Source organism: Condylura cristata, unplaced genomic scaffold, assembly GCF_000260355.1.
Source record: "Condylura cristata isolate star-nosed mole 26May11 unplaced genomic scaffold, ConCri1.0 scaffold00001, whole genome shotgun sequence".
NCBI lineage: Eukaryota > Metazoa > Chordata > Mammalia > Eulipotyphla > Talpidae > Condylura > Condylura cristata.
The window spans coordinates 28,882,699-28,899,651 of record NW_004567102.1 but is presented as its reverse complement, the minus strand read 5'-3'; the positions used below and the strand labels follow the sequence as shown (position 1 = coordinate 28,899,651).

The 16,953-nt window shown below is 38.0% G+C and overlaps 1 protein-coding gene across 1 annotated transcript in view; it reads right to left on the bottom strand.

Annotated features, from left to right (window-relative positions):
* The window catches only part of CD109 (CD109 molecule), a 103,713-nt gene that overhangs the window by 44,867 nt on the left and 41,893 nt on the right, over window positions 1-16,953 (bottom strand). The window contains exons 6-14 of the mRNA XM_004674049.2: window positions 16,658-16,697; window positions 14,064-14,148; window positions 6,832-6,928; window positions 5,840-5,981; window positions 4,744-4,853; window positions 2,401-2,625; window positions 1,544-1,645; window positions 1,395-1,457; window positions 631-807 (exon numbers count right to left, since the gene is read on the bottom strand). Of these exons, the coding sequence (XP_004674106.1) occupies window positions 631-807; window positions 1,395-1,457; window positions 1,544-1,645; window positions 2,401-2,625; window positions 4,744-4,853; window positions 5,840-5,981; window positions 6,832-6,928; window positions 14,064-14,148; window positions 16,658-16,697 (1,041 nt within the window). The remainder of the gene's footprint in view (window positions 1-630; window positions 808-1,394; window positions 1,458-1,543; window positions 1,646-2,400; window positions 2,626-4,743; window positions 4,854-5,839; window positions 5,982-6,831; window positions 6,929-14,063; window positions 14,149-16,657; window positions 16,698-16,953) is intronic.

Below are 16,953 nucleotides of genomic sequence, written 5' to 3'. Positions count from 1 at the left end.
CACTAGAAATTTGTAATGGGTTAGTTTCCAGACTAATGAAAGAAATAAGCCAAAGATGAGCTCTGCTTCCACACACCACTGCAGACAACGACTCCCACACCTCTCAAGTCACCCTCACAGCAACATCAGTATCACACGAATTCTATAGTTCCACTAGGATTCCACACCAGAACAATACTGACTCAAGTATTTGAAAAGTTCTGAAATAGCTTCAAGGATTTGAGCTAACGTCTTAAAGTCAAGAAATACAACGTATAAGTAAGACTCAGTGACGAATAATTCCACATGGGAAAATGTGTGTGTGTGTGTGTGTGTGTGTATAGTGACTAACTATGAAAAGGTTTAATCATTTAATATGAAGAGGTTTAACAAGTTCTAGAAACATACAAATTTCTAACCCACTTAATGATACTTTAATGGTCCAATAATTCTCTTTTAAAGAAATACTACACTTCTCAGATTTCACTAATAGTTTAATTTTAAACGTTATTACTTTAAATCTTACGTTATTTTTTATTCGTATGTATTTTTATTTACTATTTTATTTGGATAACTTTGGTTTGCATCTGTATTTTGGAAGTATTTAACCCCATTTCAGGTGCTATTACCTTAGCACACCCACCATCTTACCTTATTTTTAAAAACAAGCTGAATTGGAATTTTTAGAACATCATTTATAATTTCCCCATCATCTTCAACATAATACACAATGATACAGGCTTTTGGAGCCCAAGAATTTTCTGGGGTTAAAGAGAAGGTTGCTGAATGTTGCTTGCCTGCAGCAACCAACTGTCCCCTGGATATTACCTGAAAAAAAAAAAAAAAGAAGACAAATTTAATGCATGGTAAAATTAGTAAAACTCTCACCTGCATTACATTTATCATAATTTTTGCCATACACACAAGCTCTTGACTTAAACCACTATTAAAGCCCTTTAGTATGTTAAACAAAACACTCCACCCGCAGAGTACAAACTGGGAAACAGAAAAGGATAAGCTAGCAATCCTAATAGAGGCAACAGTCATTTCACACTCAAAAAAATCTATTTTTGAATGGAAGGGGTACAGAACACCACTGGGAAAACTGGAATTGTAAATGTCAAGCAACTTTTTTATTTTCTTTTGTGTTTTCCTGATGGTTTATAATTTGATGCAGTGAACGTATGTGGTTTATCTCATAAAATTTAAACAGAACATAAGATTTAATTATCCATCTTCAGTTAGAAATGAAAATATAGTGGAGAAAGAAAAACGATATTTTGATTATACTACAAAAAGAACAGGCTAAAAATGGGTGTGAGGTTAAATTTTTTTAATTGGCAAGTTTAGTCTAGACATAATATAGGTATCAATTATGATGCATCTAAAATTTATAAAATTCTATAATAAATTACCATGTAGCTTAACTCCTTTAATGGTTTGTTGCCATCAACCACCAATTGAAAAGGTGATCCCACCTAGAAAAAAAAATCCTAATTAATATATACCTATTAGTGGCAAGACTGCAATTAAATAATACATTTTAAATGATTGTAAGCTTTACCTTTATATTTTCATCTCTTGTTTTCAGCTGGATGTATGTTTTACTAGGAGACACAAACATGCTATGAACTGCCAGGCTATTTGTACTCGAAAGAAAAGAGGCCTAGAACAAAAGAGAAGGGACTGGTAGATTTTCCTCCTTAGTAACACCTTGGAAAAAGAAGCCACTATTGAATGATTATTAAAAGGAAAATTCACTTTTACTTTTTTACACAGGAAAAACACATTCCCAGACATTGGAGCTTCTTCTTATAGTTTATACCACAAACAAAATGATAGTTTTAACACAGAGAAGGGGTCTTTTCACTATCATAATCTAAGAGGAAAAAAACATAGTCCTAACTTATTTCAGAAACAAAGGTATATAATCAGGAAACAATCAAGAAGAGACAATGAAATGAAAAAGATCCTTTCCTTCTCTCTATGACACAAGCTCATTTACAAATAAGAAATCCCCATTTGATCCACAAATACTCAGAGCAAGTATCAAAGAGGAGACACATTTGGAGGGCTGAACAGTAAAAGAGTGTGTGTGTGTGTGTGTGTGTGTGTGTGTGTGTGTGTGTGTGTGTGTTACAGTCCCATCTGAGATATATATGTATATCTATATATCAGAAATGGAAAAGAGCTCAGCAAAGGAGTGTGAGCACACACACACACACACAAAATAATACCTCTTTCACCTCAGCCACTACCAAAACACAGTTTTACATGATTGAAACTCAAAATAGACTGGGAATTAGAGGAATTTATCATGTCCATGTCACGTGCACTTTGACCTCTAACACATTGGGTGCCCACCACAAGATTACAACTTTAATCCTGCTGTTGCAGTAGCATAATGATGGGAAGCAGCACCTTCAATAGTAGCTCACTGGAATCTTCCAGGACTGGAAATTCGATCTTAAAGATTCCATTTTGGGGGACAGTGTAATTTATGGTCTGGAGAGCTTCCACTTCCTGATTTCCATTGTTCCATCGGCTCCAGTAGTGAGTATCATTTCTCTTTACCACTGTAATGACAACGTTGTTTCTTCTTTCTTCAGGAGTGAGTAGGTTGCCATCAGAGCGAATCACTTTCACCTAATTGTCAAAACATGACATTTTAAAAACAGGTAACTAGAGAAGTAAAGGATTTAAATTCAGTTGAGTTCATTTCCCTCTGTGCTATTCCCATGAAACTGAACTCTCAAGCATTATTGGTAATGCCCAAAATGAGGCCATGTGTTCTTTCTCTAGGAGACACCTGACAACACTAATGACCACTCCTTCCTTTTATGAATGCTTCTCTTCCTTTCCACAGCTTGACATCAACCTCCATCACTCCATACTCCTTTCTGTTTCCTCTCAGCATCCTCTTTGGCTCCTCTTCCCTCTTCCTAAATGTGGGAATTTGTCTGTTTTCTCTCTTCCTCAGAGACCTCAGCACTTCTGCTATTATCCTTACCTTGCTCAGGAGTTCACACTCAACATTTCCAACTGAAGAAATGTATTTCCTCTATATCCCTGTCACCTCATCTTCAATCCATCTACAGGTGAGCTACCATGTCACCTTTCCTACTACAAATTCTGCCAGAGCTGACACCTCTAAATATTCCCTCCCTCTTCTCACCTCCCAATCCAGTGTTCATCAAGTCCTGTACTACGCTCTCTCATCCTCTCCACTCCCATATCCACCACCACAACGGTGCTGATTGCCTCACCTCTGAACTGTCGTCAGTCTCCCACACACAGCCCTGACCTATGTCTCTGTAAGTAATTTATCAGACTGCTTTTGACACACTACCCAGAATGCAAATTCCAAAAGTATTCTCCATACTACCTGTCTCCCACTCGGGACATTTAAAATCCCACTGATCTCTTAACAAATAATTTAAACCTTCCCCTTCCATATAGAATCCCTCAATGATCTTCATCCCTTTCCAAAGCCAACTCTTCCTCCCTGAACTATCATTCTCTCGCTTCACTTATTTGGAAGTTACAATTATCAGTCTTGTTACTTCTTTTGGGGTCTTTTTTTTGGGGGGGGAGGAGGAGAGCAGAAAGAAGGTGAAGGGAACATGGCTTAAATTACAAAATCAGGGCCCTCCCTGGTGGCGCAGCGGGTTAAAGCACAGCACTGAGAATCTGAAGCCACTTCCGCATGAGTTCGATTCCCGCCTGCAGCCTGCCCCGGAGGAGACCACATGGCGTGGCAGACCTCTCCTGACCCGCCCGCTGCTTCCCTCAGCAGTGTACTTCGTAGATCTGCCTGTTCTGCTCCCCGCTCTGTCTCTGGTGAAGCCTTTCACCGCCCCTGAGCCTCTGGCCTGTACCCCAGTTCTGTATGAATAAATAAATAAATCTTTAAAAAAAAAAAAATTACAAAATCACTGAAATGAGAAGCTAAAAGTTCTCTTGATTCATTCAACAAGTTGTGATGCTTCCTTTCTTCCAGGGTCAACAAATAATGGCAGGCAGGGAAGCTAAATTCAGTCTTTTTGTAAATGAAGCTTTATTAGCTCATTGCCAACCTCTCTTGGTTACAAAATGGCTGGGATGGCCTACCCACTACAGTGGCAGATGAGCAGCTGTGACAGACATCATATGGCCCACAAAGCTGAAAATATTTGCCATCTAGCATTTTGCAGGATAAGTTTGCCAACCCCTGCTTTACAATTCCTGCAGAGGTATAGTCATAATACTAAACTTATCTGGCTTTGAATATTCTGTGCATATTTTCTTGTCATCACTACAAAAACATGAATCCAGGACAGGAACTGGGCAGCATGCCTTGCACACTGACACAGTTCACTCAATTAAGAAGCGTTAATTCAGCATTCTCTCAAAAGATGAGAGATGAACTGATGAATTTTTAATTTCTAAATTTTTAAATTCTAAAACTGAAAATAATCATAATAAAAATCAAATAGAAGTTGAAACTTTTTGACTACCACATCATTTCTTTAATGAATTAATAAACCTCAAAGTAGTAACCCAATAAATGTACTAAATATATACTGAGAGAAAATATTCTTGTTGGAAATTACTTCTCTAAAAAAGCTCAGAGGTCATTTGGAAACAACACTATATGCCTAATATATCTAACAGAAAGTAATCTACCTACTTTTGGCTTGAAAAGCACTGAAAAACACTATTACTTTTTTTGTTTCATTAAGTTGAGCTTATTGCTAGAGAGCATTAATAAATATGCCAACTTACAGTGGCTGTGAAGTTGAGAGAAGGCTTCAAGACTGTAGTATAATCAAAGAACTCAATGATGTAATCATGCTGCTTGAAAAATACATTGGTGCTTGCATTTCTTGAGATACCTGTTTTGAGAATTGTACCATTTAGAGCATAAAACAAGTATTTCACCAACAGCATCATTCTACCAAATCTCTCCCTCTCTACTACTCTTACACAAGGGATTAGGAAATTAGGACACACATTTCCACATCTGTGTGGCCACTAAGAGAACCATACAATTCTATTGCATCTTCCACGGACCCCTCTAAATACCATCATTGACATTCCCCGTCAGCGCCATTACTGCCAACAGCCAAGGCCACTGACGGAATAATCTTTCACTCCTTTAGGATTAATGAAAGCTGCTGAAATAGCAACAAAAGGTCCAAGTAACTAACCTTTGCTTTATTATTAAAAGAGACAACTGTTAAGGAACAGTAAAATTTCAGAAGATAACAGTGATTAAAAGAAGTTTTTTAAAGACGGTTAGTCCACTGACAAGGTAGACCTTCCTATATAATTTTCAGGTTAAAAAATAAAGACTAGGCCCTCCCTGGTGGCGAAGTGGGTTAGGACGCAGCAATGCAAGCCAGTGGCAGCTGCTTCAGTGCAAATTCGATCCCCCGCCCCAGGGGGTGATCCACATGGTGCTGCAGACCTTTCCTGACCCGCCCTCTGCTCCCCTCAGCAGTGTACCTCATCAATCTGCCTGTTCTGCTCCCCTCTCTGTGTCTGGTGAATCCTTTCACCACCCCTGCACCATTCTGTATGCATAAATATAAATCTTTAAAAAAAAAAAAAGATCTGGCCATCAAATAATACCAAATTTAAATAAAGAAGACTAGAATGAAAATATTACAAATATCTAGCACAGTGGTTGAAGTTCAAAATAAGTTTCCTCTTTATGATGAAAATATTCAGCAAGTAGGCTAACTAATAGTAGGGTAACTCAGTATTAAATAGCATACCTGAAAAGGCACAGATGATGCCAAATGAATGCCCTGGTTATAATAGGGAGGCAGAATGGCAGCACATAAATAGCTTTCCCTTCATTTCCAAGTCTACAAACCTGTTAGTGATTCTGTGACTGAGGCTAAAATTTCTACTGGTCCAGGGGAAGACATATGCATATGTGCAGAAAGATCATCTGAAAAATCCATTACTTTTTTCATCTCTTCATCATCAAAAGAGAAGTTTGCAGATCCATTTATCTGTTTTGACAAGAAGTCCAATTTTATTCTTCACTTTAGCAATTCAAATTGTAGAACCAAAACTGGAACTAAGTCACAATAAATTGACAGCGACATGGGTTCAATAAAGGGATAAATTATCCCGTATCTTATGCTGGAAACTCTTGCTGTTCTTTTGCATTTTTGTTAACTTTTTCAGGACAAAATCTCATTTCTAAAAGTGTAACGGGGTAGCCCCAGGAAAAGGGAATGTTCCAGGTTCCCTGCCCCACCCAAAGGAGGGTGGAACTGAAGTTGAAGCTGGAGAAAAGACTGAGAAAGGAAAAAAGCAGGATGGACAGCCAGAAAGAGACCTGAGGGAGGCACATGGAGCATAGGGAGACATGTGAAGAAACAGTGCTTGCTTTTTGGTCTTGGTCAGGGTGAAACAGATGTGGGTGAGAGACCCTTGGGGAGGTTAACAATGGCAGTGTTTATCTGATTTTGATTTTGTTCTTTTCTTCCCAGACTTGTCTGGCTGTTTCTGACCCGTTTCTATGGGTCCAGGCCAGAAGGTGCTTACGACTTGTGGCAGCTTTCAGGCCTCGCTTCGGGCCAATCCCTTTTGGGTGGGCTTTTACCCACGAGGGGATGGGTAACTTCAAGTGCTTGATTTAGAAACTATATTCTTTGTCTTTTCTGTATTGCACAGTGACTGTGCTCAAGTTTCTTTCCATTAAAGGTCTTACATGTTTTGTCTTGATGCAGCAGGTAACAGAACCTATATAGAGCAGGCAGGTTTGGGGTCCAGAGGTCCCCCCTCGCTGATCTGTAACAGAAGTACAGATGTACGTTTTCCCCATAATGAATACAAGATGTATGCAAAAGTCACCTTAAATTTTTTTGTAATGTTTTTCTTCACTCCCCAAAAGGATAAAGGTAGAAACGTAAGTGTTACATCTCCTTTCACTGGCTTTCCATATGTATATCTGAAAAACAAACGTTTTTAACTTTCAACTTGATATTGTCAAAATAACACAATGAAAATATTATTTTCAATGCTACACACCAGCAATAAGTTACATTAGAAATACATTCTTACTACAAAAATTTGTAAGCATTTATAGTTAGGAATATCCTTAATAAATGATATTCCTTGATTTAAGTCACCGAAATGGGGAGACTTTTAATTGCAATACCTCAGAACAGTTCATGATGTATATACCTCATCTCTAAACCATGTAAGATGAAATGTTTGGAAAATTTAAAATAACAATACTTTTTTATCTGTCATACCAAAAGTATCTTTTTGTGTCAAACCTCATTTTTTGCTGCTTTGCATTCTATGTTTTAATCTTATCCCCTGTCATGATGAGGAAAAAAGTCTCTTTGTGTGAAGGAGAGTCAATCTTCAGTAAACCATTTTACTGCCAGAAAGTCTTTTTCAAATGTGTCTCTGGATTCCTTCCATCTCTATTGGAAAACACTGAATCAAACGTGGAAGTCAACTTTGCTTTGCACTCTATAATCGAACAGTGAATTCTGCCTTTCTGTTAAAGACAGAAACAGCCTCCTCTCTGGATCAACTCAATTTAAAAGTCAATGTAAAATAAGGCATATTCAAATTAAGAAGAAAAAAGCAAACCCATCAAATGTACCAACCTTCCAAATAAAAACAGTAAAGTTAGTAGAAACCCTAGTTAGCAACTTTAAGAACCAATTCATTCATTCAAAAGAGAATCCTCAAAACTAGATATTGTTTATAGCTTGTGAAGGATTAAATAAATGTACAGCTAGAATATCAGAAGGTTTATTTTAAGAGTTGTATCACATGATAGGACAGGGAGATTGAAAACCAAGACATAGTTTAAAGTATTCCCAGACACAAATATTTTTAATTTTGATTTAAATGTGAAGCAGACTTAGCTTCCCAAGCATTACGCTGATTATAATAATTGTGAAACAAGATACTAACAGTTGTTGTCCTAAATAGAATCTGGAAACATTTGGGATAAACTATTCAGAAAATAATAGCATGTCAAAGCAAGACAAAGATATTCTCAGATAGTATCATTAACAAAACAAGGATTTTTTTCTGAGAATTACCACAGCACAAAAGGTTTACAAAATGATACCTAAAAAATTGAACCTATTTTTTAGAAATCAAATTTCGCCCATCCTTTTTTTTCCCAAGTCATTTCTTATCATATAAATATGTTGATTTATCAATTAATGAATACTTTGGAGTAAACCTTATATTAAATATTATTTTTAAAATCCTACTGCCCTAGGAACTATGGAAGGAATGACATAGATGCTGTGTTACTTCTTTATAAACCTCTAGCACCCCCTGTGGTGGGAGTCATTTATTTTAATGAGGTGGGAATAGTGAGCAGATGTTCACATCAAAGCTAATAAACAAATGTAAATTTTTATTCATCTCAATAAAAGATTTCAAAACTAAAAGAAGACTGTTAACCTTCTTCTCAGGGGAATTCCCAGCATGGTTCTGCACATTAGCTATGCCTTGATGGAACAGTGGGCGGCTAGCAAAGAGCAACTTAAGTGGTTTATCAGCCACTCAGAAATAGATTTTTTAAGATCGTTTCTTTAACTTAGTAACAACCATCCAAATGGTTTTGAAAGAATTTATCTTTCAAAATACACCCAAAGAACAACTGGGTTCCAACTACCGTTCTCCACCCCTAATTTGGTGAAAAGACCAAACCTACTGCCCATACCATTCAATTTTGTTCACTCCAAATAAAAGCCTTTTGATTGGGTCTGAAGACCTATGTTCTGCCCCATATATATAGCCTGGAGCTGAAATCTCAGGAGTCACATTGTCAATCTTGTTCTTTCATTAAGTATTTATTGGATACCTACTCCAAGGTTCAGTCATCCAGACTTATCCTCAAATAGTAGCACTAGTGAACACCAGCACTGTCTGACTGGCACTATGAGTGGTGTAAGCATAGAGGGTGGGGGCAAGTAGCTAGGCCTGGATATTGCTATATAAAGGCCTAATGCCCAGAAAAAGCATTTTTGCTTTCTTGGAAGCACAAGTGAAATTTGGGACTCGAATTTGTAAGAGTTGAGAAGAGACTGAGTGAGATGCTTCAAAAGACATGAAACTCGAAAAGAATGCTGTAAAATGTACTAAGGAATTTTAAGTTTTCCCTCAAGGCAACAGTCTGAAAACTTTCATGTGAAAGAATCATAAAAACAGATTTGTCTTTTAGTCAAAATAAAGAAGAGTGTAGAGAAAAGATGTAAGGAAGTAAAAGTGGAGTCAGAAAAAAAATTTTTAAAGATTTATTTATGCATACAGAACTGGGGTATAGGCCAGAGGTGCAGAGGTGGTGAGAGGATTCACCAGAGACAGAGTGGGGAGCAGAATAGGCCAACTGATGAAGTACACTGCTGAGGGGAGCAGCAGGCAGGTCAGGAGAGGTCTGCCATGCCATGTGGGATCACCTCCAGGGTGGGGATCGAACTCACACTGAAGGCACCACTGCTCAGCTTAGCTCAGCAGTGCAGTGCTCCAACCCGCTGTGCCACCAGAGAGGGCCAGAAAAAACTTTTAAGATACCACAACAACAGTTGGGGGGGGGGGTAAAGATGGTATTGGTGTAATCAAGGAAATGGTAATGGAGAAACACGGATGAGAGATATTAGGGAGACAGAAATCACAGCAGTGGCTGCTGGTTGGGTATGGGGATTGAGGGAGCAAGAAGCTGACTTCGGCAGTGAAACAGATGGTGGTGGACAGTGAAATAGATAGGAAGGAAGGAACACAGGAAAGAATGAAGTTTTGGAAATGATAAAGTGTTTAAAGTATCTGTGGATTCTCTAAGTGGGAGCTACCTAATGGCCAGTGAGACTTGAGGGTCTGAATCTGAAAAGACAGACGTGGGGCTAGCCTCAGGGGTTTAGGCAATTATAATAAATATTATTATCTAATTATAATTAGGCAATTATAAACAATAACAAATGTGCTGAGCATGAAGAAGAAAGTTCTGATTAAATGTGTAAAGAAGGAATAGTGCCACAGATGAAGCCCTGAGGAAAAAGAATTTTAAAGATGGACAAAAAGAGATGCTTGCAAAGAGTCTCAGGGAAATAGCCAAAGGGAAAAAAGAGATGTCCAAGGCTGTAAAGGAAGGGGCGCGGGGGGGTGAGGGGAAATGTAAAAGCCTCCAAAAACACCCACAAGATGAAGCAAGAAGGAGGTCTTTGTGCCTGTGGTGAAAGGCAGGTAGGAGAGGGCTGAAGAATGAGTGGCATGTGCAGACGTGGAACATGCAACTTCTCTCAGCAGGGAAGAGACAACAGATAGGACCATAGCTAGAAAAAGGCATGGAAGGCAAGTGAGTTTTAACGTTACATCTGTTGAAACACTGAGTGTAGACGTCACTGAAGAACTAGAGATTAGTTAAAGATACCAAAATGGAAAATGTCAAGACACGGGTGAGAGAGGACATGAGATTAGGACCCTCGGACCTAACAGAGGACACAGTATCCAGGCGCAAGTGGTGGGATTAGGTGTTGAAAGGAAAAGAGCTGTTGTTTTCTTTTGAGAAACAGAACCATCATCCTCATTCCCAACTTTCCTGGGACAAAGTATATAAAAACTAGGTCTATGCCAATTTTCACTTTTATTTTTTAAAGATTTATTTATTTATGCTTACAAAACTGTGGTATAGGCCAGAGGTGTGGGGGTGGTGAGAGGCTTCAGCAGAATGGGCAGACTGACAAAGTACACTGCTGAGGGGAGCAGTGGGCGAGACAGGAGAGGTCTGCTGTGCCATGTGTGCCACCCTCCTGGCCGGGGATCAAACTCGCACTGAAGTGGCTGCAGCTAGCTTGCAGTGCTGCATCCTTACCCATTGTGCCACCACAGAGGGCCCCCAATTTTCACTTTTTAAAGACTGATAAAAGACACTTCTGGCCTTCCCTGGTGCCGCAGCAGATTAAAGCACAGCACTAAGAGCTAAAGCCACTTCTGCATGAGTTCCATCCTTGCCTGCCCCGGAGGTGATCCACATGGCCTGGCAGACCTCTCCTGAACCGCCCGCTGCTCCCCTCAGCAGAGTACTTCGTAGATCTGCCTGTTCTGCTCCCTGCGCGCTCTCTCTGGTGAATCCTCTCACACTCCGCATCTCTAGCTTGTACCCCAGTTCTGTATGAATAAATAAGTAAATCTTAAAAAAAAAAAAAAAACTTCTGAGCAAAATATTCCCTTAATCAGTCTGCTGCCAAGTGGTATATTATAAGCTCACTCTAAATAAAAACACACCTTTCTGAAACTGGCTCAGAACTCCTGAGTGTCAAGCAGAGGGAAAATGTTTACTCACAACCCTCTGAGGAAAGGTGCTAGGCCACTGTGCTACTGATTGACACAAAGCATTTGCACTACCTGAAACCAAATCTCCTTCCTTTACCAAGACCAGAGACATCATCCTTAGGCAACTGAAGCCTGGACGAAGGAGAATTAATAGGAAAGGACGTCAGAGTGAATTCCACCAGAACTAAACAAGTCTGAGAACTTTAAATGGCAACAAGGAAACTCGATCCACAACAGACAAACAAAACATACTGAGATGTTATTTAGACTTGTCAGTGTCACATCATAGATTGAAGCCCTCAGGGACACACTCAAAACACTCACCTAGCTGTTGAGGTCAAGGTATTTTACAGACATGATTAAAGTCCACCATCATTTGTCTTTACATAAAAAAAATTATCTCAGGTAACCTGGATGAACCTGGTTCAATCATGTGAAAGAACTTAAAAGCAAAAATGAGACTTCCCTAAAGTAGATGAGACTCATTATCACAAAGGTAAGACCAGGATATGTAGAAAAGGGAACTCTTGTGTACACTGTTGGAAGGAATGTGCAGCCACAGTATGGAAAACAGTATGGAGGTTCCTCAAAAACTTAAAAATAGAACTACATATGAGCCACTAATCCCCATGTTTGAAGCTTTATTCACAATAGCCAAGCTATAGAAGCAAAATAACATGTGTTATGTAAAATCGTGCCTTGAATAACGATGGGGACACCTTCTGAGAAGTGTGTCCTTATACAAATGTCTACTTACATAATCCTAGATGGTCTATTTAACACTGAAGCTATGTCCTAACGTCACTGAAATCACCTTCATGCCTGTGGTCCACTGCTGACCAAAATATCCGAAGTAATGGGAAATAAATACAATGGAAAATTCAGTTACAAAAACAAATGCAACCTTGCCAACTGCAACCATGGGGAAGGTTATATGCTAAGTGAAGTAAGTCAGACAGAAAAAGACAAATGCCACAGGATCACATTGTACACAGAATTAAAAAAGAAAAAAAAGAACCTCAAAGAACAAATTAGCAGTTGCCAGAAGTACAGCGTATGGATAAAATAGGTAAGATGTAAACTTCCAGTTATCAAATAAATAAACCATAGATATATAATGCACGGCATGGTAACTATCGTTAATAATAATCTGATTCATATAAAAAAGTTTCTAAGAGAGTAGACTGTAAAAACTCTCATCACAAGAAAAAATATTCTGTAACTCTGTTTGGTGAGGGTATTACCAGATTTATTGTAGTGGCCATCTCACAATATATACAAATAATGAATTATTGTATCATATAACAGAAATTAACAGTTATACCTCAGCTCTACCTCTATAAAAATATATTTTTAAAAAAAAAAAGAGGAAGAAATTTGCATACAGACAGCAGTTTCAGTCCATGTTTAAGAGCTCCAGTCCATCCTCTCTTACAGCCTGCCTGGGGATTTGGACTAGCCAAGACAGCCCCACGATCACATACGCCAACTCCCCGCAATAGGTTCTTAATACATCTCTCTTACTAATTCTACTGGCCTGGGTGAATCTTGACTGATGCACATACTAAAAAGAAATGCCAGGGGCTGATCACAACTATCAGGATCTCAAACAGGCACAACAACACTGAGAACACAGATGAAACTTCGAGGAATCTTCCTGGGTGATGGGGGCAGACAAGGGGTCAGTGGTGTGGCTTTAGGGGACTTACCGGAGTCTAAGGACCTGTGATCTAATTATATTAAATCCCTGGCAGTTCCTGCAAACCAAAATAAGGCCCACACTCAAACCTAATCCACGCAAACAGTGATGGTTTGTGTGGCTTTGCACTCACTAAGTTTTACAAGCATTAGTCAAAGCACTTAAAAAAAAAAAAAACCCAGACAGAATTTTATTGGGCAAAGATCGAGAACAAGATAATCATTATGTAAAATCTAAAGCACATTTTGCATCTGCAAGAGGCTCACTGCCCGTCTCCTACTGTTGCCACAAACCAGAAGAAAAACATCATGATGAGACAGCAGTGAGATGAGACCCAAGTTTTATCAGTTATTACAAATAATTAAGCTTCATAAATCAAAAAGAGATATTGACACATCAAAAATTAAAGCTACAGGAGATCAATACTCAAATACCTTGAGGGCAACCAGTTTGAACTTTCAAAGGCTGCTAGACTAGAGCTCTAAGGCTGCTTTTTTCCCCTCAGAAAAACAAAAACCTAAGTATCTAAGCCAGTGAACCCACACCTTGGGAGTCACTATTATAAGTCACTAAATAGTAACATCTATTTGTTACTCAGAGTGAGTTGGAAGTCTCTGTATACATATGCCCAAATGGATGAATACGGATTACTTACTCATCTGATAATTTCAGCAGGAAAGCCAAATCCCACCAAGATTTAATCTCCATTATTCACAGAGGGGGAAAATATAGGATTTAAGAAAAGGTAAACAACCTGCAAACCATGTTGGCCAAATGAGGAATAAAAAAGATGAAACTGTTTTTTCAGTCTGACACAATCTATAAGTTAAACCTCTTGATTAGTCGTGAAACAACACTAGTCTGCAGAATATAATTCTCTGAGTTGGGTTGGAAGCAGAAAAGTGTATGGCAAGGCCTGTAAGGACAGGTCCCATACTTACTTATTATAGATACGTGTCTCCTGCCCACTGTGGTATTTTAATAAGCAGAACATTGTGCTAATGTTCTGAAGTACATAAAGAGCTCTTTGTCTTACCAGTTTATAACAGTTTACAGTCATAAAAAGAAAAATACTTACTTTGCTGTGACAGTACCATTTAAGCTCTTAGAATTCAAAGAACAGTATAATGGTGTTTGCAAAGCAACTTCAAATTTTGGTAATACTGGAAAAGAAAAGCAAGGATAAATATTTTAAAGAATCTATTTTACTATCATACTCAACTTAAAAAGAACAAAATTGTTCTAAAGGAACTGATATTCCAGACAGTTCAAACTTAAGATTCATTAGAATTCAAATATACATAAACATATAGAAGAAAAGCACTTCATGTCACCCAAAATTAGAAACCCCAGCAGCCAGTGACTAGACAGGGGGCCAGTTGCTGTGAACACTGGGATGGGTAGAAGCTTCTCAGTGGTAAACCTAAACTACAGCCAGAACCCTAAATGCCAGAACACCTGAGTGCAAAAACCAAGCTTTTATCCAGTTCTCACCCAGTGGGGTTGCTTACCACTGAAGAAAATACTTCAATATGACTTAGGAAATTGATGTTTCTAGAACAGACCCTTCCCTAAAGTTTTTCTTGAATTTCATGACTAAAAGCTCTGTCTGGGTCCCAAGACTCTCACTCTTCTGTGAAGTACTAACCCCTGCCCTTGAGATGATCAAAGGAAAATCTGGACACAGTCTAATATAATGAATTGCTATGAAGAGAAAGTTGTAGAGTAGGATTTCAAGTTAACTAAGATACACCACAAAGTAATGTTGCTTTTTTTTTTTTTTTTTTTTTTTGGTGTGTGGCAAGTATCCTGAAGACAATTCCAAAATTAGAACCCCTTAACTTTGGTCAATTTTCTCTAATTAAAATATGAAATAATTTACAAATAGGATCATTATTTAATAGAAATCATTCCAGCAGCATTTTTTAAAAATGTCGTTTCTTTCCAGTAGATAGAAATACTTTTTCTCTAACTTCACTGACCAAAAAAATAGGTAAGTCTCATTTCAATCTCATCATTCAATTGACATAAGAAAAATATCAAGGCAAATGGGCCGACAATACAGGGCAGATGTCCAGTGTAAGGTCCTCAGTCTGCCAAGACACTCAGCTCTAGGTCAGTCTAGCACTGGCGGACCAAAAGAGAAGCATGGGTAAACTCTGGCCTCCTCCTAACTTCCTCAGAAGTTAACAACCATTCAAAGGCGAATTTTCTCAGGACAAGGAAATTCAAATATCCCCTTCCCAAACACCAAAGTTGGCCATCCTCTCCACCATCCACCCCAATCCTGTCCAATTACATATAGCCATCTAACACCATCTCTATTTGACACAAAATAGCCTTAAAACCCATGGCCACATTTATTCTTCTACATCAGGAAAGTCCAAAAGGAGAAAAATGTCAACCACATTTGTAATTTGACATTTTGAGCATCCACACTTAAAACATAAAGCGCAAGTAAAGTTAACTTTGGTAACATTTTACTTAACCCCCACATAGCCAAAATACTGTCAGTTCAACATCAATGAATAATAAAATTACTATCAGTGAGTCCTTTTTTATTTTTTGAGTCCTTTTTATTTTATTCAAAATCTGATATGTATTTTACATTCAGAGAACATCTCCATTTGCACTAGTCACATATCTCAAGGACTCAGTATCTGCAGGAGAGGTATGAACCCGGCATATATTAAGTGAACTGAACTTCCAGGCCAGAAGCAAAGTGATGACCAACAAGAGCTAAGCACATTTTTCACATTTTTAACTTGCTGGAAAAAAATCAAAAGAAGAATATCTCATGACATTTCAAAATTAAATGAAACTCAAATGTCCATGCCCATGTTTCACGTGCTATCTTATTGGATCACAACTCCCTGTGTTCACTTGTGCAATGTCTACAGCTGCTTCCTGCTGCAATGGCAAAGTTGAGTTATGACAGAGATATATATACCCATGGAACCTAAAATATTCCTATCTGGCCCTTTCTAAAAATAAACTTTGCCACGCTGTCCTAACTCATGAGACTAGATCATGAGACTTCAATGGGATAATGCTGCAAGAGGTATGTGTGTGCCTGAGCCACAAAAGTGTAAGCAAGCCACTTCCAGAACTGTCATTGCTGAGTGAGACACGATCTCAAAAAGTGATGCAAATCAAATGAAAAAGCCCATGTACAACTTCACAACCACTATTCAAATGATAATAATGAAATCCTGTATTGTCACTGTCATCTCCATCCATTAACAAAACAATTGGGACACACTGTTTTATCTGCTTTTTTTTTTTTTTTTTTTAGCTGTATTTGCAGCTGTGGCAAGAGGACTACTTACCCAAGAGGGCTTACTCAAGACTGGCTTTACTACTGCCTGTCAAATAAGGAATATGGAAAATAACTAACACATTAAAAAAAACACAAAGAATTAAGTGACATGATCACTTAAAGGAGAAAACAGGAAAACTGCACAAGAAAAAGATGAGCAAAATGGGACTACCATTTACCCTCTTTATTAATTACAATGATACAACTTTCACTTATAAAGGAAAAATGTTTGGGCCTAGAAGAAACACCAAGTCAACTGTGATTTATACTTTAAATAATAAATCTATTGAAAATTCCTCTTTGTAGAAAGTAATAATTTTTTTTTCTTTCAAGATAAATTGAAGAACTCTTACCATATTCTGAAACCTGAAATGACTGATAATATGTCTGGTCCTATTGAGAGAAAGGAAAAAAAGACAAAATATATATATGAGTCCTTATTGAATTATTTGCTTATATAACATACAGTATGTTACTTGCCTGCATTGAAAAAATTTAGAAAATTAGTTTTTAATTACATTTAATTAACAAAAGTTTATTTTAATTTAGTAACATTGCTTTTAATCATTTGTGATGCAAAGCCTGTGGTAGTTCATGAGTTTTTCTTGCCCATTTCAAACATTAAAAAGGTGACCTGAACGGGGGGGGG